Source organism: Ceratotherium simum, chromosome 26 (assembly GCF_057802395.1).
Source record: "Ceratotherium simum simum isolate JZ-2026a chromosome 26, ASM5780239v1, whole genome shotgun sequence".
NCBI lineage: Eukaryota > Metazoa > Chordata > Mammalia > Perissodactyla > Rhinocerotidae > Ceratotherium > Ceratotherium simum.
Genome location: NC_141925.1, coordinates 14,591,126 through 14,615,153, shown reverse-complemented (window position 1 = coordinate 14,615,153; position 24,028 = coordinate 14,591,126). Strand labels below are relative to the sequence as shown.

The 24,028-nt window shown below is 47.5% G+C and overlaps 1 protein-coding gene across 2 annotated transcripts in view; it reads right to left on the bottom strand.

Annotated features, from left to right (window-relative positions):
* The window catches only part of XYLT1 (xylosyltransferase 1), a 300,963-nt gene that overhangs the window by 17,444 nt on the left and 259,491 nt on the right, over positions 1 to 24,028 (bottom strand). For both annotated transcript variants that reach the window (XM_004441858.3, XM_087417020.1), the window contains 4 exons: positions 15,682 to 15,898; positions 12,520 to 12,696; positions 7,459 to 7,721; positions 974 to 1,169 (listed from right to left, as the gene is read on the bottom strand). In XM_004441858.3, the coding sequence (XP_004441915.3) occupies positions 974 to 1,169; positions 7,459 to 7,721; positions 12,520 to 12,696; positions 15,682 to 15,898 (853 nt within the window). The remainder of the gene's footprint in view (positions 1 to 973; positions 1,170 to 7,458; positions 7,722 to 12,519; positions 12,697 to 15,681; positions 15,899 to 24,028) is intronic.

Genomic DNA, 24,028 nt, shown 5'->3' with positions numbered 1-24,028 from the left:
TCGCGTAGGGCCTGACAGGTCTAGAGGCACGGCTGATGTTACAAGGGTGGTGCTGGGTAAATCCGTCACCCTGGGCAGAAAAATAACTAAAAGCTGATGCTGTAAATGGGGAGAAGAAAACTGCATTCCATGGATCCATGCCTCCATGCATCAGTCCATCTCTCCATCCATTGACCCATCCCATCCGTCTGTCCATCCATCCATCCATCCATCCGTCCGTCCATCCATCCGTCCATCCGTCCATCCATCTTCCCGTCCGTCCGTCCGTCCGTCCATCTTCCCGTCCATCCGTCCGTCCGTCCGTCTGTCCATCCATCTTCCCGTCCATCCATCTGTCTGTCCATCCATCTTCCCATCCGTCCATCCGTCTGTCCGTCCATCCATCCATCCATGTATTCACCCATTCACTCATCCATTCACTCACTGATCTGGTGCTTACTTTGATCTAAATCCTCAAAAGAACTAGGGAGACAAAAGCACAATTAGACATGGAATTTGTGGCCAAAGAGACCTGGGTTCAATTTTGAGCTCTTCTACTTCTTAGCTATGATCCAGAAAAATCATTGGATCTCCTTATGCCTCAGTTCTCCAATCTGTCAAATGGGATGAATGCCACTACTTCATTAGGAAACTGGTTTGTTACTGGTCTATTACTAACATACGTTTAGGAGTCACTGGCTAGGATGAAAAATTAAGAGGAATAGAAATGCTACTATAAAAAGTAGACCAAGGCTCCAGGTGGGTTTGGTCTACTAAGAGCGACCACCCCACTGTCCTCTCCTCCTGCCCTGTTTATGATGCTGTTCCAGTGTTCAGGGCTGGAGAACCTTCTCCAGGCACAGGGTGAGCTCATCTTCTGGGCTCTCCAAATCCCCTCCTTCTCCATCTCCAACTGCAAGTGTCAGACTGTGGAAGAGAACCCAACAAAAGGGCTGCAACAGGCGGTGAAGTGTGACAGTATCTGGCCTCTTACCTCGGAAAACTGAAGCCTCCCGAAGTCACTGGGTGGGCTTGCGATCTTGAAGACTTTCTTTGGCATCACCCATGTCTCCAGCGTCTCAAGTTTGCTCACAGCCAGGTTGGTAGCGTGATGCTTGACCAGAAAGCCCTGGAAGCGGTCAGCAAGGAAGTAGAGGTGGACAGATGCTGGGTGGCCCATTGGGTAGTACCTGGAAAACAGGCACAGTCTCACACAAGCTCAGGGGCTAGGGCCGGAGGCAGCAGGCTCACAGTGGCGCTCCCCACACATCATGCCGCTCCTGGTCCTAAAATAGTCCCCATTTTACACAACGCTTACCATATTCCTTCCCATCACCCTGAAAGCTACTCCCTGTGTATCTATGATCTCAACAACCATTAATGACTTCTTTGCTGATTATAAATGTAAAACGTGCTGACTGTAGCAAAGTATAATGAAAAAATAAAAATTACTACTTTTGATGCTTCTTCCCACAATGTCAATGCACAGACATTAATGGATCCTCTGGTGCTAGGTACTGGGAAGTGAGAATGGTGTGCAAACAATGTCATACTGACGTATTTCCTTTCAGTCTTATTTTCTATGCATACATTTGCATAAATCTTACAAAGTTGGGATCATCATATACATACTGGTTATACCTGCTTTTGCCTCATAGTATTTCCTGAGCATTGTCACCTGTCTTTGAAAAGTCTCTGGAAACATGATTTTTGTGTGAGTACATAAATATTATTCCATTGTATGTAATACTATATTTTATAGAGCAAGTTCTCCATCATTGGGTGTTTAACTGGCTTCTACTTTTTTTTTTTTTTTTTGCTGTTCTAAACAATGCTGCATTAAACTTCCTTGAGCAAAAATGTTTTTTTGGAACATCTCTCTCTCTCTTTAATCTCCAAGGGCCTCTTTATGTCTGTTGCCCAACTTTATCAGAAAGGTTATCCTGATCTACACTCTCTCTGTCCTTCTCACCAACAGCACTGGGTGTTATCCTTAAAAATCATTGTCCATCTGAGATACATACATACAAACGCAACCATGCTGTTTAAGACGCATGACTTTGATCCACAAAGGCTTGCCGGCTGAAAGGGGCAGGGAAGCTAAGCAGAGAGGCCCGATGAAGGGAGGGAGCAGAGAGCGAAGGAGGGAGGCGCCACGGATGAGCCAGCTCTTTGTCCTTCCCGCCTGTAGAATAAAGAAGCTGCCACTTCTGCTTCTGCAATGTGTAAACTGCACAGCACTTAGAGGGCGCTGCTGGCTCCTTAATAACAGCATTCCACAAATCCACTGTCCGCGCTCAGCCCTCCTTCCCTCTGGTCCCGATCCGGAGTTTAAGTCTTTATGTCCAATTATAAGCGTGAGGGAAGCCGCCTTCCTGTGTTTACACATCTCCTGAAATCACTGCCTTGTTATCAGAATGTCCCCAGGGCTCTGAGAAAAAAAACCTGCACCGTGCTCAGATTGCTCGCTGGGCATCCACGGCTCACACGAGTCAGCTTTGGGTCTGGAATTGGAGAGCAGAAAACCCTCCTGGAGAGCTGCAGAACTTTCTGCGATGATGGAAATGTTTTACACTGTGCTGTCCACTACAGTAGCCACTAGCCGCTTGTGACTACTGAGCCCTTGAAATGTGGCTGGTGTGACAGAGGAACTGAATTTTTAATTTTAGTTAAACTCACATAACGGCTTGTGGCTAGTGGCGACTGTGGACAGCACAGTGTCGCGGCAGAGTCCTGTGGTCACCTGCATTATGTCCCCAATTCTTCACCTCTCCTGTCTCCACGCTCTTTGCCAGGGGACTTTATAGGTTTCCTTGCACTGAGGAGGCAGAGTCTATTTCCCCCCCTCCTGAATCTGCTTTGGCCATCAGAATGTGGTAGAAGGGGGGTCATGCCTCAAGAAGCCTTGCACATTTCCACTTTTCTCTCTGCTTTTTTGTGATCAGCATGAGAGCGTGCCTGGAGGAGGAGACACTGGGAGCAGAGCAGTCGTCCCAGCTGAAGCCATCCTAGATCTGCAAACAACTCCCAGCCAAGAACAACAGAGCCCCCCTGACCTGCAGAGGGCTGCAGATGCAGGAGAGATATCAGCTGAGACCAGGAAAACTGCCCAGCTGACCCACAAACTTGAGTGCTACGTAAATGCTTATCACTTCAAGACACTGGCTTGGGGCTTGTTTGTTATGCGGCATTGTTGCAACAGGCAAGTAGTACACTGTCAGTGTTTGTTCAGCAAAGGTGGGTGTGGTCGGGGAAGGCGGAAACAAAGCAGGAGAGCCTGCTCTCAGGGGGACTCAAAAGAAGAAAGTGTTTCCAGAGGGAGCGGTCAATTGTACGGGGTGCTGCTAAGGGGTCAAGTAAATGAGCGACGGTCAAGAAATCCAGAAATCTAGCAGTTCATCTTTGATTGCTCGTTTTCCCTCACCTTCTATCAAGAAATCCTGTGTCTCCATCTGAATCCACCCCCGACTCTCCGATGCAACGTCAGCATCCTAGTCCAAGCCAGCATCATGCCTTACACCTGGACCCTTGCAGGAGCTTCCCTACTTGTCTCCCTCCTATTTTGTCTGCTGTAACCTATTCTCATAGTAGCCATAGCCCTTGTCCTCTGCTTAAACGCCACAAGTAGCTTCGCTTTATGCTTGTGAGAAAACCCAGACTCTTCACCTGTTTACAAAGTCCTGCCTCTTTCTCTAGCCTCATTTTGTTTCCCTCTGCCCTGACCCACCACTTTCTAGCCACATGGACCTTATTTTGGATTCTTGAACATGCTACAATCATTTGTACCCCAGGGCCTTTGCACAGGATGTTCTCTCTACTGAGAATGCTCTTCTCCTCTTCTAATTGCATGGCTGTCTCTGTCTTACCATTTTGCTTAAATGTTACCACCTCAGAGAGACCTTTCTTGACTGTTGAATCGTAGTCACCAACTCATTGCTGTCATGTGACTTTACCTTCATTCTCAGCAGAGCATTTATCCCTATTGATCTTTTGTTCTTGTTTACGTGTGCTTAGGCACTGTCTGTCTTCACACTAGAATGGGGGGCGGGCCTTGAGCTCAGTGGTCTGGTCTGTCTGGTCCATGGCTGAGTGCCCAGTGCCTAACAGAGCCTGGCACGTGGTAGATGCCCAATCAATACCTGTTGACTGAGTGAAAATTCTAGAAGGATTTTCTCTTGAATCCTTTGCTTCTAAGGTACATCTAGGGTACATATAACCTAGGACTGAACACAAAGCCCTCTGGTACCTCGTCTTGACTGTATACGGTACATAGTAATTAAAACTAAGAAGAGAGTGAGTTTTAATTAGGTGTAATACAATATGCAAGACGCAATGCAATATAACCTAAAGGATGCCAGATGCACCCATTTGGCCCAAAGGTGTTTTTTTTTTTTTCTTATTTAAATAAGGTGGGCATTGAAAAAATTAGGAGACACACACAAAAATCTGGATTTCTCATTTGTCTTGAAAAATCAGGCGATTTGGTTGGCAACTCCACGTCTACATTCCCATAGGGTAAGAATGTGCTAGAGCTTAGCACCAGGGGCCATGGGTGCTCCAGGCTGGCATGGTCAGCCACCCGCAGGGGCCAGCACTGACTGACACAGGCCACTTGCCTGGCCCTGGGGGGCATCTGAATTTGAGGACCTGTAATGAAATACTGACATCCTTATCTCTGGATGGTGGCTCACAAGCAAACTTTATTTTCCTGTTCTCTCAATCTGCCATTTCGACAATTTCTGCAATGAACATGTGTTATTTCATAATGAGAAAAAAATCAATAAACAGTATTTTCATGAAAGGTTCTACTATAGACCAGAAAGACACAATTTGCATCAAATGCCCAGAGAAAATGAGACTCTTGAATTAAAGTTTTCACTTGCTGTTTCCCCAGATATCCCAGGGGGAAGAATTCACTCTCTTCTGCCTTTAGGGATAAGGGTCCTTTGTCATGATTTATTTGCAGGCCCATATTCATAAATACAGCGGCTTTGCCCGCAGCAAGGCACAATGATTCTATTACAATAAAAAATGAGATAGAAGCCAAAGAAGTCCAGGCTTGAGGCAACTGACGGCTTACCTAATCCCCAAACAAATACCAAGAGAAAAGGTCAACAACCCTAAATAAATTGGGGATACCTTTGGAATTTCCTATAAGATCATTTACCTTATAAATTTGATGAAGCCTGGGATTAGAGCTACTCTTCGTCTCCCAAGCATCGGACACTGTGCTACCTACTCAGGACGCATCCTGTGGTTCCAAGGACAAGGATTCAGTCCCCAGACTAGCAGGGGGGACAGACATTCACCCATGACACCCACTGGTCCAAGGCACTGCAGCTATGGCAATGAGAGTGTTGGAGGTAAGTCTCTGTGCTCCGTTCTGCTTGGGAGAGAGAGGGGTGAGCTATCTTAACAAGCTTCACAGAGGATGTGGCGCCTTAGACGACCCTCGAAGCCTGGGAAAGCGGAGACTGTGCAGGGACAGGGAGGGCGGTAGGCAAAAGAACGCACAGAGGGAGCAACAAGTAGTTCACATAACCAGCTACGGAGCGTGTGGCTCACACAGCAGGCTCCCTGCTGACTGCTATTGGCAGCTTCATAATAGTGGCAGATAAGATGCCAACACTGGCATGAACATCCACTGAGCTCTTTGTATGTAAAACACTGGTAAAATGGGGATGATAATAACACATAACTCATAAGGTCCCTCTTGGGGGTTATCTCCTTTAAATCTTATGACACCTTATGCTGTAAGGCTTATTATTGCCATTTTAAAAACAAGGAAACTGAGGCTCAGAGAGGTTAATGACTTATCCAAGACCAACAGCTAGTAAGCAGAGTTGAGTTCAAACTGCAGATCTTGGGTTCCCAACCCACACTGGTCTCCCTTTCAACTAAATCAGAAACTGCAGGGAGAGGAGAGAGAAGGCTGAGGCCGTGAGGAGATAATGACAAACTGCTGCAGCCCTGCAGAACCAGCTGGCCATGCACGAGGCCCCAGACAGGAAACCTTCCCATGTTTTCAGAGTTTTAAGGAAGAAAATAGTTCCTTTCTTCTCCTCCTTCCGTTCCTGAGAAGAGTGACACACGGGAAGGCTCAGCGGAGAGAGACCGATGTTCACACAATTTTTTTTTTTTTTTTTTGCTTTGTTGTTAAAAGGGAGAGGTAGGAGGAAGCGGAGAAGTTTGAACAAGAAAGAGAAGGAGAGCGGATTACAGGCACTTCTGGGAATGCATCCTAAGGAAATAATCAGAAAAGAGACGGAAAAGAAAAAAAAGAGGTTTTCTGCAAAAAGATATTCATCAGAACGTTATTTACAATGGTCTGTTACTGACAATAGCTAAAGGAAAAAGCTGGATTAAGCAAGCTCTGGAATTTCTACTGAATGGAATACTTGTGGCATTAAAAAGGATCATTATCACTACAGAAGCAGCGTGGGGAAAAGGGGGCTAATATTATAATGGCAGGCGAAAAAAAGCACACCAAATTCTTGTTGCAATTATGTAAATATCTACAGTGCAAAATGCTAGAGAACAGAGGAAAAGACACACAAAATGAAAAGGCTTGGTTGCCTTAGGGCAAGGCGGGGTGGGGAGGGGACAATGTTGAATTATTTTCCTACCTTCCCCTCTTCTTTCCATATATTCTAGAACATTCTTTCCTCAAGTGTCAAATTGGTACCCGCTAGTGGTAGGTGAGGTGATTCTAAAGGGCACCTGAACGTTTTAAATAATAGTTCTGCATTTTAACGATATTTTCGGTTATTTCTTTAGGTGTGCTAACCATAGTACGGTTATGTTTTAAAAAGGAGGCTTCATTTTTCAGAGATACATATTAAAATATTTATGGCTGAAATGATACGATGTCGGGGATTCGCTTCAATGGAACTGATCTGGAGGGAGGGGGAAGGCGGGCAAAGATGAAACTGCATTGGCAGGGGGTTGGTAATTGCTAGAGCTGGGTGTGGGAGCATGGGGTTACACTGTTCTCTCTAGTTTGTATATATTTGATATTTTCCATAATAAAAAGTAAAAATAAAAATAGTTCTGTATTTTCACACTTACATCCCATTTAAGACAAACATAACTTTGTAATACAGTGACATAAAGCTTCCTTCCTGCTAAATGCACATAATATAGTGACATAAAGCTTCCTTCCTGCTAAACATATAATACAGTGACATAAAGCTTCTTTCCTGCTAAATATATATATTTAGCATAAAGAATGAGTGCACTGAAGGAAATAATTAGGTAAACACTAGATCTGGCATTCTGAGGAGCTAAAAGTGGGACGATGGCTTAGACCGGACATGCTCTGAACGCTGGGATGGTTGCACAGATGGTTTGGGGGCAAAGGAAGAGATGGAGAAGTGTGGAGTCCAGTTACAGCCTCCAAAGCGGAGGAAGGCCGCTCCTTCACTCCCTCCTGGCCCCGCTCGGCCCCTCCCCGCGCCCGCCCGCCCTCCCAGCGCTCACCGGCAGCTGTGGTCCCCCTCCGTGTGCAGCGACCGCTCGGCCCGCCGGAGGCCCAGGCGGGCGAAGGAGTGGTACAAGGTGAGCGCCACGTCGCTCAGGCTGTGGACGCCATCCGGCTCGTCGTACACATTCTCCCAGTAGGAGCGCAGGCCCGGGGTCCCTGCAGGGTAGTTCCCGTACAGGTAATAGTCCAGCTGCCCGATGATTTCCTGATTCACCACCGCTTCGAACTTGCGGGCGAAGAAGGTGGGCCGGGCTGTCTGCTGTGCTCGTGGGATAAAAAGGGCAGCGTGAGCAAGTGGGGTGGGGAAAGGGGGGTGCTGAGGAGCAGGGCTCTGCAGCCAGCCTGCCTGGATCCAAATCCTAGCTCTGACACTCCCTAACCTCTCTGTTCTCAGTTTCCTCATCTGTAAAACAGAGATCATAAGGGTGTTAGGATTGAATGTGTTAATATTTGTAAAGCATTTAAAGCAATGATGGGCACGTAGTAAGCATCATTTAAATGTTTGTTAAATTATATCCTAGATGTTTACAGCTGGGATGGGTCTCAGAAATCATTTAGCTGGAGGTCGAGGGCAAATCCAGCCTACAGATATATTTTAGTTGTCCAGCAGTGTTTTAAAATTGAATTAGTTGGCAACATTTAAAAAGTAGAAGAGTACACAGAAACAACTTCTGGCTTCTGTTTAAACAGAAACAGATTTGGCAACCCCAGGCACACGTTTCTATAGTAACAACTGGTTAAAGCTGAACAGCAGCTGTCCCTTTAGATGAGCATGTGTTCTTCAGCTCACCACAGTCCCCACCACTCCCTACTGCCTCCCAGGCATTGCAGCTGACTTACAGACGCACCAGGAACACCCCAGATTTACTGATCAGAATCTCTGGGAGTAGGGCTTAGGAATCTGTATTCTTTTTCTTCCTTTTTTTCGGTGAGGAAGATTAGCCCTGAGCTAACATCTGTTGCCAATCCTCCTCTTTTTGCTGAGGAAGATTAGCCCTGGGCCAACATCCGTGCCCATCTTCCTCCACTTTATATGGGACGCCTGCCACAGCATGGCCTGTCAAGTGGTGCGTAAGTCCGTGCCCAGGATCCGAATCTGCGAACCCTGGGCCACCAAAGCAGAGTGCGCAAACTTAACTACTATGCCACCGGGCCAGCCCAGGAATCTGTATTCTTAACAGGCTTTCCAGGTGCTTCCTTTGCTCACTAAGTTTGAGGACAATGCGAGTGACACCTGAGCTGGCTGCACATCAGAGTCACCTGAATAGCTTTAAAAAATTCAGATTCTGGGGTCCTTCCCCAGACCTACCGAGTCAGCATCTCTGGAGATGAGATTTAGGAATCTGTACCCAAAAAGGCTTCCCAGGTGATTGCGGTTTGAGAGCCATTTATATAAACCAAGTTGTCAAGGAAACTGAGGCCCAGAGAGGGAAAGGGACTCATCTGAGGTCACACAGCAAGGGAATGGCAGAGCCAGGCTTAAGATCCAGGGTCAAGGATTAAAGAAATAAACTACTGAGCACCTGTTACCTACCAGGTCCTATCCTACGGTCTGCGGCAGGGATTAGCAAACTTTCTCAGTAGAGGGCCGGATCATAAGTATTTCCAGCTTTGCAACTACCCAGCTCTGCTGTAGTGTGAAAGCCGCCACAGACAAAAGAGTAAACGAATGGGTGTGGCTGTGTTCCAAAAAAACTTTATTTACAAAAGCAGGGGGCGGGCTGGATTCAGCCCAGGGGCTGTAGTTTGCTGACCCCTTGTCTAGGGCTATGGAAACAATGAAATCACAGCACCCTCCTTTGAGGAGCTTATGGTTTAGTGTTATTATTGACCTTAACTTGGGTCTAGCATGGTTGCCACTGCAGTGGATTAACAGCAGCAATAATGATTATAAACACTGCCGACCACACACTATACGCAGGGCATCGCGTTTATGTCACTCCCTCGAATCCTCCCAACAACTCTGCCAAGCAGGTGCTATGATTCCCATTCTACAGATGAGGAAACTGAGCTCAGAGAGGGGAAACGATACATACAAACTCAGTCGTTAAGATTCGAAGCCAGATCCGATGACTCTAAAACCCAAGCGCTTTCTCCTGCATCCTCCTAGGGTCAAACTGCTAACAGAGTGAACTGGAAGCCCCCCTAACAAAAGCCCTTGGTCTTATTCTGAACACGCTATCGCCTCTCTGCTTCATGAACCCTTGGGCCACCCTCTCTGTGGTGGAGGGGTCAGCTCAGTTCCCTTACAGCGACACTGAAAAGAGCCAGGCCAGCTGGGCCACACCCTCACTCTGCTGCTTTCTAGCTGCATATGTCTCTGGGCAAGTCACCCCGGGCCGCAACTTCCTCATCTTTAAAATGGGTATAACAATATGGGTACCTAGCACAAATCTGGCACACAATGTTAGCCGCTATTATCATGTGACTATTCTCACTACCCCCTTAAACCTGCTACCAGGGGCTTCTGAGTCTTCCTTTTCTGGGGGCTGAGAACCAGACTCAGTGGCAGGGCAGTCTCCTCTCTCTGCCTGCGATTCTTTGATCATAGCTGGATCTTCTAAAAGGGCATGTTTCTATATTTATCATTCTCTTCCTCAGAGTTCCTTGAACAAGAACTCCGAGTTCTTTACAGGCAGCAGTTTCTTGAGTCTAGATGTTGGGGGATAGTCTTGATCTTTGTTTACTGTGAAATAAACAGCTGTGAGCACACGACGCGGTCTCTGTGTGAGCCAGTCTTTATCAGAGACTACGATGTCCCCAGGATGCTGGGGCTGGAATACAAATGCCGCCGCCCAGAGCAGCGCACCCAAGAACCACACGGCTACTTGCTCCAAGTGATGAAGGTCCTTTGCAATGAGGGCGATGACTGGTCCTCTACAAAAGTGGGAATTCCTTTTTTCTTTTTTCCTTTTGAATAGGTCAAATATTCTCCCTGCAACCCTCTTTCTGCTCAGCAGAGCCTTTCTGCGTGGACAGTGGTGCTAAAATGTCACCCAAGTTCATGCCTAAATTAACATGGGTTTGAGGAGGTCTCTCGGTAGCTCTCAATCTGCCACCAAGAACAGGCCTAAAAAAATACTTATTGCGGCAACCGCTTACGGATGCGAAAGACATTAGGTGGGAACCTTGAGGGAATACGAACAATGAGATGAAACCTGCTATGTGTTCTGTACCTGTGCGGGCATCAAACCAGGGTGGCAGAGGGGTCTGGTGCAAAGAGCCCAGGTCTGGAACTGGAAACACCAGCGGGACCTCCAGCCCACCACGTCACTAACTGTGTCTCCACGGACAAGTAAGTTCACCCCTCTGTGCCTCCATTTCCCCACCTGCACAATGGAGATGATGCCTAACCCAGTAAAACTAATGCCCACAGAGGACCTGGCACACAGCCCAGGACAGAGCAGACTGTGCTTCTCAAGCATAAATAGCCTCCAGTCACCTGGGGATCTTGTTAACACTCTGATTCTGACTCAGCAGGTCTGGAGCTGTAGAGAGTCTGCATTTCTAACAAGCGCCCTGGTGATGCTGATGCTGCTGGTCCATGGACCACACTCTGAGAAGCCAGGCTAAGAGACTGGAAGCTCTGTGAGGGCTGCCCGTGTCTGCCCCTGGATGTTTCAGTTCCGTGCCACGGTGAGGCAGCAGGGGCACCTTGGACTGGGTCATCAGCCTGGCACTGTTGTCCCCGCCCTCCCTCTGTGTTAGTGGTTTGGGGAGCAGCATGCCCTCTCCATGTGGTGGCTCTAGGGACCTCAGAGTGATTTGTTTAGCCATTCTGTAGCATCCTGTTTGTGCTCTTGGCAGCTGGGGCTGGGCACGGCAAGGGAGAGAGGAGCAAGAAGCTCAGGGCGCTGGCCTGAAGGGAGTGGGTGGGGGTGCTCATGCAGAAAGGGAAGAGGCTGCCATCCTGGGGAGGTCTGGGGGCCCAGGCACCCTCAGGGCCCAGGGGAGGCAGATGGAGCATTTATCACCCTTCTGCTTCTGCTCCCCAGAACTGTAAACTGCTGGGCCATCAGAGATACTGTGGAGGCAGTGACATCTCTACCTCTTGTTAACCCTTTAAGTGTGGTGCACCTGGAGTGTGGTGGTTTCCAAACCTGGCTGCCCATCAGAACTTCCCAAAGTGTAATCTATTAAAAATACTGATTCCCGGGGGCCGGCCTGGTGGCGCAAGCAGTTGAGTGCGCGCGCTCTGCTGAGGCGGCCTGGAGTTCGCTGGTTCGGATCCCGGGCATGCACTGATGCCCCGCTTGTCAGGCCATGCTGTGGCGGCATCCCATATAAAGTGGAGGAAGACAGGCACGATGTTAGCCCAGAGCCAGTCTTCCTCAGCAAAAAGAGGAGGATTGGCAGATGTTAGCTCAGGGCCGATCTTCCTCACACACACACAAAAAAATACTGATTCCCGGACCTCCTGGAGGTCAGCAGTTCTCAACCGAGGGTGGGTTTGCCCCCAGTGGACATTTACCTACAGTGAAGACATTTCTGGTTGTCATAACTGCAGGGCGTGACTGGATCTAGTGGGTCGAGGCCAGGGATGCTGCTAAACATCCTACAACACACAGGACAGCTCCACAGCAGAGGATGACCCAGCCACAATGTTAAGAGTGCCAAAGTTGAGAAACTCTGCCTAGATATACTCAAGTTTGCACCAAGAAATATGTTTTTAGCAAATATTTCAGGGGATTCCAACTGATAGGCAGTCTAGAGAAATGGATCAGTATGGCCTTTGGAAACAGATACATTGGGCTATCTGACCTTGAACAAGTTTTTTGACCTTTCTATGCCTCAGTTTCCCTATCTGTTAAATGGAATAATAACATCTATCTATCTAGCTTATAAGGTTGTTGTGGGGTTGATGAGTCAACACGGGCAAAATGGTTAGAATGGTCCTGGCGTGGAGTAAGTGACCGATAGATGTTGGCTACTGTTGATGTCGTCATTACTATTATCAACAGCCAGGATTGGAAACCGCGGGATGAGATGACCTACAGGCCCGGCCTCGGCCGCCCGCAGAGGCTTGCTGGGGGGCTGGCAGGGCGCGGCGGGCGCACCTGGAAGCGGTGGAAGTCCTGCGGCTTGAAGTCGTTGGGGGAGCAGCCGCACCAGTCCACGATGTGCTTGTACTGGCACTTGCAGCCCAGCTTACGGTTCCAGTTGGTGATGCGCAGGTTGTTGTCCACCACGGTGTCGCAGTGGGGGCTGTTCTCCAGCACCGTGTGGAAGAAGGACTGCAGGGGAGAGAGGGGCCAGCCTGAGACCTCTTCCCGCCTCCCTCGGATGGGCTGGGCTGGGGGGTCCCTCCCTGGGACCACCCGACTGCAGAGGGACTCTCTTGGAGGCTCATCTGTTCTCTCTGCACGTCAGCCCCAGCCCTCTCCAACTCAGGGTACACTGGATGTTTTGTCCAGAGTGACTTAATTCTGCTTAGAATCTACTGCTCTGAGTGTTTCTCTAAATTGTCTTTCCTCAGCAGCCCGGAATCTGATTTCAGGACATCTCATCATCCAGGACCTCTGTCCGCTCAGCAGAGAGGAAAAATCCCTCAGGGTATGTCAACACATGGGGACCAGAGGAAAACATGGGGACAATTTTCCAGAAAACCTTGGGCCAAAAGGGCTCTTGCTTTGCAGACAGCCAGAGCAGAAACCGAAGGGATTCAGGTCTGAGATGTCTTGAGAACAAAGACTGATGCTCTGGAATTTCACCCCTGGGGAAGGGAGGCCAGATTCATGAATGCATCAGGCCCTGGACTGGAAGGCACCAGGTGCCCTCCTGCCTCAGCCTCTGGAGTAGTGTGACTGCAACCCAGGGAGGGGTGGGGGCGGGGCTGCCTGCTGTCCATGGTGCTGACCCAGGCGCCATCCGTTCCGCCATTCCAAGGACTCTTGCCAATCACTCCTAGGATCTGAGAAGGAGGCAATGTTGAAAGTGAAAAGAGACAGCAGAGAGGAGAGACTTGGTTGGAGCTGCTGAGAGACTTCCAGAGAGAGAGAGACTGACCTCTATTTGGACACTGTTTTATAACAACCTCAGGTACCAGGCAGACACATTCTCCCCCGCTCTCTGCTCCCTAGGGGAAGCTGTGGGGAATACATGTCTACTTGTTGCAAATTTATGGCACAGCCTTCAGATTTCTTCTAAACTGGTCCCCCGGAGGAGGTCTGGGAAAAGGGAGGCATGGCAGAGATGCTGGAATGGAGGAGGTGGCCTCTAACAGGGACCCTGGAGTGTAATGTGCTGTGTGTGCTGGGGCAGGGGTGGGACAGAGAGCCAGAATCAGGAGGAGTATCTTGATCAAAACAATCAAAGCCCCAACAGTATCTTCTCAATGGGTGGGTGGGCAAAATAAGGCTCCACTCACCATCCCTAGCTAACCTTCCTATGATGCTAAATGACTTGTCCGTGAACCTGGATTTTAAGCTTGAATTGTCTATAAGCCCAAAGAGGTGCATATTCTCCATCAAGTGATGGGGAAAAGTACCCAATTACTGATTGCCCTGTGTCCTCTCATAATGATACAGAAATTCCCTGCAAGATAATGGATGAGAAGGTTATCGGAATTGAGAGAAAAGGTGATTTTGGCTGAAATAGAACTAAAACCTGATTACTTAACATGTGTGCAGAATAGCAAAACCTAGCCCAGTGATGACAAGCCCATCATCCCTCTGGAGTGACGTGGGCAGTCAGCCCTACCCAGAGCTTGGCACTGCCCCAGACGTTGGTGAGGGATGTGGAAACCATCAGATAAGATGTACAGTGTTGTCTGGCCTAGAAACACACAACCTGAGTGGCCCACAGATGGGGCACAGCCAGGAAGGAATGGTGGGCCATTTATGGGAGGTGTCACGGGCTCAACAGGAACAGAACCAGCTCTGGAGTCTTCTGAAGTTGGAAATTAGGATCAAAGTGAACTGGAGGTCAAGACACTGAATCTAAAATCCCCCTGTTCAGGTCTGATAAGGAGGCTGCTGGCATATCAGTGGCAACACTTCAACTCTAGGTCCCTCCCCATTTCCAGATGGGGCTGGGGCTGTTTTAGAATAGTCTGCAATCTTACACGACAGGGCTTCGGAAATGGACTGAATGTGTGTGTCCCACCAAAAGTCCTAGGTTGAAATCCTAACCTCCAATGTGATGGTATTAGGAGGGGCTTTTGGGAGGTGATTAGGTCATGAGGGTGGAGCACTCATGAATGGGGATTAGTGCCCCTATTAAAGGGACCCCAGAGAGATCCCGAACCCCTTCCGCCATGTGAGGTCACAGCAAGAACTGTTAGTAGGCAGTTTGCAACCTGGAAAAGGGCCCTCACCTGACCATGCTGGCACCCTCTTCTCAGACTTCTAGCCTCCAGAACTGTGAGAAGTAAATTTCTGTTGTTATAAGCCACCCAGTCTATCGTACTTTGTTATGGCAGCCCGACCTAACACAGCTTCCCACCCTGAAGTCCGAAAAGTGGTGACAGGCTCCCTGGAGCTTTTCAAATAGTTCCAAAAGACCACAGCAAATCCTGAGTCCCAAGCATTTGGCCACAATGGCTGTCAAGGCAGGAGGCTAGTGCCGGTCCAGCAGAAGCCCTGGCTGGCTGTCTTTGGGATCACTGGAATTTCTGGTTTGATTGATAAAACACTATTGTCTGTCTATCAGGGAATAATAGAACAATATTCAAACTTAGAAAAAGGATTCTTGGTGTTGAAAAAGTTATCACAGGATTGGTGACTGCGAAGGATCTGTCAAAAGTTGATGTGGATGTGTCCCCAAAAGGCCAGCATACACAGTTGTGTGAGTTACACACTGCACAACTCTAGGGGTTGTGCACCATCGACATTGTAGGTATGAGAGGTTTGTATTTTCTTATAACAGTTTTCTGGAAAATGGCAGTAAAGTGTCTCGCTCTAACAAAATCAATAGATCAAGATGATCTGATGACCAATGGGAGCCAAGTGACCTGAGGAAGGGCTGCCTTTTCTACTTTGCACAAAGATGCTGTGCGTCTACTCCATACAGCCTCTGTGCAGACTGGAGGGGAACCAGGGGCCCTACTACGACAGGAAGGACCCCAGTAGCCCATGCAATTCTCCCTCTTCATCTGGATGTTTGGAGCACTATGTAGTGTTTGGACCCAGCATCCCTTTGCCAGAAATTCAGCATCCGCTTTGCTCCAAAGGCTAAGCCAGTCCCTCCCTTTCTCAGGGATTTTTTCCCCAGACACTCACCTCGGCAGGAAGCAAGGTGTAGGAGTAGAACTGCTTCATTTTGGTCACCAGATCATCTGTGGAGAACGTCACATACTCCACAAACTTCCGGTTCAGCAGGAACCAATCAGAGCCACCATCCACGGCAATGCCCTCTGGGATCCGCCGGTCCCCCAGGCGCCACATGTGGGCGTCGCACTCCAGGAAGAGCCGGTCCAGGCCCTGTTTCCGGATGAACCTGGAAGAGACGAAGAAGCCCTCAGCTCAAAGGTGCCCCGAAGGAGTCCACCCAGAGTCCAGATGAAATGGCACAATCACAGGAATAACGGCATTCATTGAGCACTTATCATGAGCCAGGGCCTCTGTGTGTTGATCTTCACCAGTGACGCCGCTCACTACATCCCTCTGAGGCAGGTACTATTATTAAACCCATTTGACAGATAAGGACCCTGAAGCCTAGAGAGCTTAAGGGCCTTTCCCAGCACAGTTAGACAGCAATGACCGTCTGCTACCTTTACTTTCTCTTTAGAGAACTTTTGAAATCATGTTTTCACACCGTGGACGCCTTGGCAGCTTGGTGAACACAGCCTAGGGACCCTCATCTCAGAATAACTCTTGAATGCGTACAAAAAAACATACACAGTTACAAAATATTGTAAAAAACACCGAGGTTATGATACAGTAATACACGTGCTTCTGGATTCACACATTAAATACAGGATTACAAAATATTTTTAAAAACACCACATTTATGATAACTACATGTGTTTTTTTTTTTTTAACGTGTTCAATAACAGGCTTCTGTGGCAGGTCTAATAACTACTGTAATTTTGAAGAAGAGGTGAGCATAAATGATATCGGGAGGTATATACATCAATGATAATGTGATATGAAAATACGTGATTCCTAACAGTTACTGTGAATACTACTGTGGTTTGTTACCTACATTTAGCTAGATTTCAGTTACAGTTTAGTGAAAATAAAGATCATCCTCTTCTCATCCAAAGTCACAGAACCCCTGAATTCTATCCATGAACCCCAGATGAATAACCTCTGCTCTAGAGTGTGTATATATATAATTTTTAGGTAGGGGGGGATTTTGCAAGGCAGGCAGGGCAGAATTGGCATTTCGTATTTTGTAGATGCAGAAATCAAAGGTCGAAGAGCTGGTGAAGTGGGTGTGTTGGGAGGCTGGACAGAGCTGGAGCCAAGCCTCTGGCCCAAACTCTCATTCATTTGCAGTGAGCATCAACTGCACTCCTACTATGTGCCAAGCATTGTGCTGGCCCTAATGCGGGTCAAGGGAAATAAGCTGACTGCTGCTCCTCGGGAGCTGGTGATCTCGTTGGAAGCTCACAGTCTAGAGGTCTCCCGACCCAGGGATCTTGTCACTCCTCCAGACCATACAGTGTAAAATTAACCATTTGAAAGCGTACAATTCCACAGTATTAGCTCATTCACAATGTTGTACACTTGTCACCTCTACGTAGTTTCAAAGTATTTCATCACCCCCAAAGGAGACCCCCTACGCATAAACAGTCAATCCCCATTACCCCTCCCCCTCAGCCCCTAGCAACCACCAATCTGCTTCCTGTTTCTATGGATTTACCTATTCCGGACATTTCATATAGACAGAATCATACAACACGTGCCCTTTTGTGTTGGCTTCTTCCACCAAGCGTAAGTTTTCAAGGCTCATCCATGTTGTAGCGTATATATCAGTGCTTCATTCCTTGTTTCTGCCTGCCTTTTCTGCATTCATTCCTCGTTTTTCTGGGAACCACATCTCAATTTTACTTTGGACAGTCACCTATCTCCAACTCTCAGTTCACTGGGGTTCGCACCCCACCCCCAGTACCAAGGGCGAGGACACGACCCAGGCTGGTCTATCAGAGTATTTCATCTGGCTGGCTGCCATGATTGGTTCAGGGATGGATGAGCAACTCAAACCAAGTCTGAGCTTGGGTCCTGGATTTCTGCTGGAACTAATGGGAAGGAGGGCTTTTCTATGTGATCTTTGGCCGGGAGAATGTAAGCCTAGAGCTGCTGGCAGCCATTTTGTCACCGTGAGTATTAGAGGTTGTCTGATAGCGGAGGTAACACAGAAGAGAAAAGAATATGAGTAAAGAAAGAGGGAGAGAGAGAGAGACAGATAGATAGACTCAGGGACAAAGTCTAGACGACTTTGCTGGAGACCCCGGATCTCGCTGTGCCTGACTCGCTCCAGACTTGTCAGTAATGTGCTTAAGGAATTTTGAGATGGAATTCTGTCACTTGCAATTGAAAAAGTCCTGACTAATACATTCCTGAACGATTTCAACTTTATCACTTAATTCTGCTGAAATGTACTTTCATTTATGTTGCTGTGTGGCTCTACCAGTAACCAGCCAGGTGACTTGGGAAAGCGATGACCACGAGTCTTAGTTTTCCTTTTGATAAAATGACAAAGTTGGGCTAGGTCTGGGTTGTAAAATTAAATGCCTACAGGGGTCAGACCGGTAATGTAAATGTGTGAAGTGGGCTGAGTATAAGACAACAAGGTAGGTGGAGTTAGCATAGAAGTGGAGAATGCATTTACCGAAAAGCACTCGAATTCCTTTAAAAAAAAAAAGCATTTCTGGCTAAATAAAACATATTCCTAGGCTGAATCCAGCTCATGGACCACCAGTCATAATAACCCTGGGCTAGCTAAGCCCTAGGGTACTTTCCAGCTGTGACATTTTCTAAGTCACTCTGTTATACCCAGGAAGAGGGTCTGTGGGGCAGGCTTTATGGGAGCCCAGAGAAGGCTGACAACTTTTCTGAGGACACGCACCAGGACAGAGCCAACCATAAGACCCAGGTATCCAAAGACCTTGGTCTTATGCTTTCCCTAACACACCTTTCCAACTGCAAAATCCAAGCTCGTTTGCAAAGCCATGTTCTTGCTGGGAAGTGATTTGGTGAACATTTTTCATATATTCACCATATTGCCCCACTGACACTAAACTCGGCTCTAACTCGTTCATTGAGTTCTTGTTTTTTGTTTTTTTTGTTTTTTTTGTGAGGAAGACTAGCCCTGAGCTAACATCCAATGCCAGTCCTCCTGTTTTTTGCTGAGGAAGACTGGCCCTGGGCTAAACATCCGTGCCCATCTTCCTCTATTTTATATGGGACGCCGCCACAGCATGGCTTGACAAGCAGTGTGTCAGGGCGTGCCCAGGATCCGAACCTGCAAACCCCGGGCTGCCAAAGAGGAGTTCGCGCACTTAACTGCTGCGCCACCAGGCCGGCCTGAGTTCTTGTTCTTGTTAGTGCTGTTGAGTTGACTGTGATTCCTAGTGATCATATGTACAGCAGAGCGGAACCCTGCCCAGTCTTTCTGCACCATCCTCTCTCCTTCCGGTGCTGTATCAGACAATGCTCTCCCACTAGTCATAGGGTTTCCATGGCCAATTTTTTCGGAAGTGGGCGGCCAGGTCCTTCTTCCTAGTCTGTCTAGTCTGGAAGCTCTGCTGAAACCTGTCCACCATGGCTGACCCTGCTGGTATCTGAAATACTGGTGACATAGCTTTCAGCATCCCAGCAACATGCAGCCGCCACAGTGCGACAACTGACAGACGAGTGGTGTGGTTCCCTGACCAGGAAACGAATCCAGGTCGTGGTGGTGAGAGCACCGAATCTTAACCACCAGACCACCAGGGCTGACTTCATTGAATTTAAGAAAATAAAATTCTACCTCGACTCTGGCTGGTGCTAATATATACAATAACGTCCAGTTGGTGCACTTCACCATGCTTAAAACTTTAAAATTTTAGATAATTTATATCAAAATTTACACAGTAACCAAGACTAACTCAGAGAGGGAGAGAGAGGAAGAGACAGAGAGACAGAGAAAGAGAGAGAAGAAATACAGGTGTGAGGATTTGCGATTTTCTTTCTATGGACCAGCTTTTTAATTTCATGTTCCACTATATAGGATAATAGCATCATCTTTCAATTTTAATGTGATGTCCCAGACCATAATATCCAAATACAATATTTATGCAGTAATCTCTAAAATGAAATATTCATGGGGTTGGGAGATTGGTTGCTGTATTTACTGCATTCAAAAACTGACAAGCTGCAAACTGACATGCTTTGGTTAATTATGAGTAAATAGAGACAACCGATCCCCAGGTCTCGGAAAAGTTCCTGGGTTGAGAGGGGCTACCGGGAAAGTTCCTGGGTTGAGAGGGGCTACCGGGAACTGAGGTCTGGACTGGGAGAAGGGGGCAGAGCCCGGAGTCAGGGGATCCAGCAGGTGAAGGGAATCAGTTGCTTAGGCAGCGATGTGGTTTTTTCCTCCTCTGTGCATCTGAAATAATTTGAAAAGGTAAAGAGTGGAAATCAAGGTAAATCAGTAAACACCTGGGTGTGTCTTTTTACAAAGGCTGGCTCACCAGCAGAGGGCGCATGGCTCTCTCATCGAAGGGATGGAGGGCAGATCTGCAGCGATAGGCCCAATACACAGAAGGTGACCAATGACACTCTTCTCCCCTTAGTTTCATTTCCCATTGACTTGTTTACCTGGGGCAAGTAGATCAATAGGTCACCATAGAAGAACAGATACTAAGAGGACCTGGGTACCAATCCTGCCTCTGCTTTCACTGGCTGTGAGATGGGGGGCTGGCTTAACCTCTCTGAATAACAGTTTCCTCATCTGTTGGATGAGCCCCATGACACACGTCCCGACAACCTCCTGAATCAGCTGGGAGAGTGTGACGGGTGATGCTTACAAAGGGCCTTGCAGAGTGTTCACTAAGCACTGTTCACCCAGGCAGTGGACTGACCCAGCCATCGGCTCCTTACATAGTGATAACATCCCTCCCCAATCCTTCGCAACCCTGATCCTCCTTTCCTGCTTTACTTTTCTCCATAGCATTTTCCACTTTCTACTATCATATACAAAATGTTTATTTACTCATAAGTTTATTGTCTATTTCTCCTTACTAGATGTAAGCTCCAAGAGAGCAGAGATCTCTGTCTATTTTTGTTTACTGCTGTATGCCTAGTGCTCAGAACAGTGCCTAGCATACACTTGGGGCTCAATAAATATTTATTGAGCAAATCAATAAAGGGAGGAGTAACAGCCACGCCTGTGGGGCAACCAGGAAGTAGCAGCCATTGGTTAACCAGGTATCAGATTCTTCTAACACACATTTGACAGACAAAGGAACTGAATCACAGAAAGGTTAAGTAAACTTCCCAAAGTCATACAGCAGTCCTGGACTTGAACTCAGGTCTGGATGATTCCAATGCAAGCTCTTAACTACTCTGCCATTCTTCACCTGTCCTGATTCACCAGGGCCCCTCCAAAAGGATCCAAAGGAAGGATCGGAGAACTTCTACTGCCTCAAAAAGACACTGCCCAGAAATGAGAGAACCAAGAGAAAAGGGCCCTGGAAGAGGTTTTCTGCCAGACCTCACGAGGACTTCCGTCTTCAGAACAGGCCACCTAAGGGCAAATGTGGAATCACGTGCATTCGGTTTAACCTCCGGGGCTCCCAGGGATGGTTGGTTTGCCTTCCCGAGACTTTTCTCTACTGGCACAATATGGGACAAAGACACAGCTAAATGTGATCTACTGGGATGTCACAGGGACCAAATCTACTCAGTTGAGCATCAGAGGAAATCAGATGGAGGGTGGTGAGGTGTCTTGATTCTCACCCGTGGGAGAAGAGGCCAGTTACGAAAGCATCCGTAGCCTTTGGAAATGATCTCAGAAAAGGCAGACCGTGAAGCGGTCTCTCAAGTCAGTTAATTCCCTGGCTACAATCTTGGCATATTCATCGAGTGTGGAATTATTCCAGAACTGTCTTGTCCTATAATGAGTTCTAAAGGGAAGAACTCTGCCCCTCAGATTTTACAACATGTTTGAGCAAGAAGGAATCTTAGCAATCAGCTAATATAACTAATTCTACAGATTTTTTAAGAAAAAAACACAACACACTGAGACCCAGAGAGGACGTATGATTCAAAGTCACCTAAAGTCACATAGCTTAGAAAAAAATCTCCCTTTCTCTTTTTCTGTCCAGTCATCTGTCACTGAACCCAGATAACTCCTTTAGCGTTAAGTACAACCTAAGCATTTTAGTAAAAAAAATAAAGTCATGGAACAAAATCATGAGAACCCACAACGTATGAAATCAGCCAGCTATGTGAATGGGCTCACATGTGACAGCCATATGACGCAGGGCCAGGCTTAGGGCTCTGGAGCCAGACTACCTGATTCGAGTCCTGAATCAGGACTAACTTGGGCGACCTGAACACATGATGGCTGTTTCTCACACGGAAAATGGTGATCGTAATAATACTGCCTTCACAGAGTTGATGTGAAGGTTTAAATGAGATTACATATGAAGCAAAGTGCTCAGCACACAGTAAGTGCTCCATAAATGTTCACCAAGATGCTTAACATTTTTCCTTCGTCAAGCTAGAAATATTAAATTTCTATCTCTCCTCTTCTCTATTCCAGGATTTGGTAGACAGGCATGTGTAGGTAGCACCTCCAGGGCTAAGGAGAAACCCTCTAGGTCCTGAAAAGCAGCGATATTTCAGCACCAAGGACAGAAACCCCAAGCGCCCATGATGAACCCCATCTCCCAAAATTGTTTTAGTTGAGCAATGACCATGGTTGTGGTGGTAGAGGTGACAAGTGTCACAGCCATCCTTCTAATTCTTTCTGAGCACCATGAGTTCAGAACCCTCCCATCTTTCTGAGCCATGAGTCAGCGAGGATTCAGCTCACTGGATTCCTCGTTTGGCAACACCACAGGGGCCCTGCTGGCCATTTCTCTCAGGCCCAGGGTGGCCTTGCCCCTTCCTGACCTGGGCTGAAGGCACTTGTTATGCCTCTGCTCTGCGGCAGCTGGAGAAGCAAGGGGCTTGGGGCATTCGCTCACTCAGCAGCTCTAGAGAACACCTTCAATACTCCTGGTCTGTGTGCTGAGAATATGGCTGTGAATAATATGGACACCATCCCCGAGCCCCTCTCTCCTCTAGAGTGAGAGATAAAAAACAGAAATAACAACACCTACCATTTATTCAGCACTTGCTACTTTCTAGGCCCGGCTCCTCGCACTTAATATATATTCTCTCAATTAGTCTTCACCACAACCCTATGAGGGTTCATTTTACAAACGAAGGAACAGAGACACAGGTGGTTAAGTAATTCTTCCAAGGCCACACAGCTGTTTAGTGGTTAATGGGATTCAAATCTCAGTACTCAGGCTCTGGATACCACACTCTTAGCCACACGGCTATAATACTGCTCTAATAAATAAGTAAGTAGACATAAAGAAGTACAAAACACATAAATATACAATTAGATGTTTGTGATAAGTGCTCTACAGAAAAACTCAGAGTGCAGCGACAGAAAATAAAGAAACAAGTGAAGGTCGTTGAGGAAGAGTTTGCTGAGGAGGGGGCATTTAAGCTTGAGGAGAAGGATGAGAAGGAATTAGTCGCCTGAAGAGTTGGGCGAAGAGCTTTATAAGGGACAGACACAGCATGTGCAAGAGACTGAATGAATGAAAAGAGGCTGGGAGTGAGAGATCTGGGAAATGCTAAGCTTTCCTACCCCACTGACCCACAGGCCAGGCAGACTCTGACCTGATCGGTGGAAGGAAAGTATCATTCATAAATACACGTGGCCTGGACATGGTAGGAAAGCTCACAACGAACACAATCAGGGAATCAGTGAGGCCCAGCGGCTAGGAGCGCAGACTCTGGAGCCAGACTGCCTGGGTTCAAGCCTGTTTTCCTATGTACAAGCTGTGTGTTGTTTAATCTCTCCAGCCTCAGTGTCCCCATCTGGAAAATGGGCATGAGAATGACCGCACTTACATCATGGAATTGTTGTGAGAACTGAAAGGATTAATATCTGTAAGGCATTTAGGACAGTCCCCAGCACACAGTAAACCCTCCACATGTAACTATTATTACACCCCCTGTGCGAAGAAAGCTGACTTGGGTTTGACATTCAAGGACGGAAGAAAAGGAAGCCCAAGCAGAAATGCTAAGTCAGGAGCCCGTTTCCTGAGACCCACAGTCCCCTGGCTCAGTGGCCCATGCTCTTCGCCCCCATCAGCCTGCACCTCCAAGAGTCTAAAGGTCCGTTGAGGGCTAATTGGTTTTCTATATTTCACACATTAAAAAAAAGTCTACTGCCTTTTATTCTGATTATAAAAGTAACGCACGCCCTTCACAGAAGGCTTGGAACACAAAAAGAAAGCAAAGAAGAAAATAAAAATCATACACTACTTCTCAGAGATGACACTGTGCATGCTTTCCTTCTAGTCTTTTGTCTAACTTCTACATGTATTGTTTGCAAAAAAGAAAAGTTCCC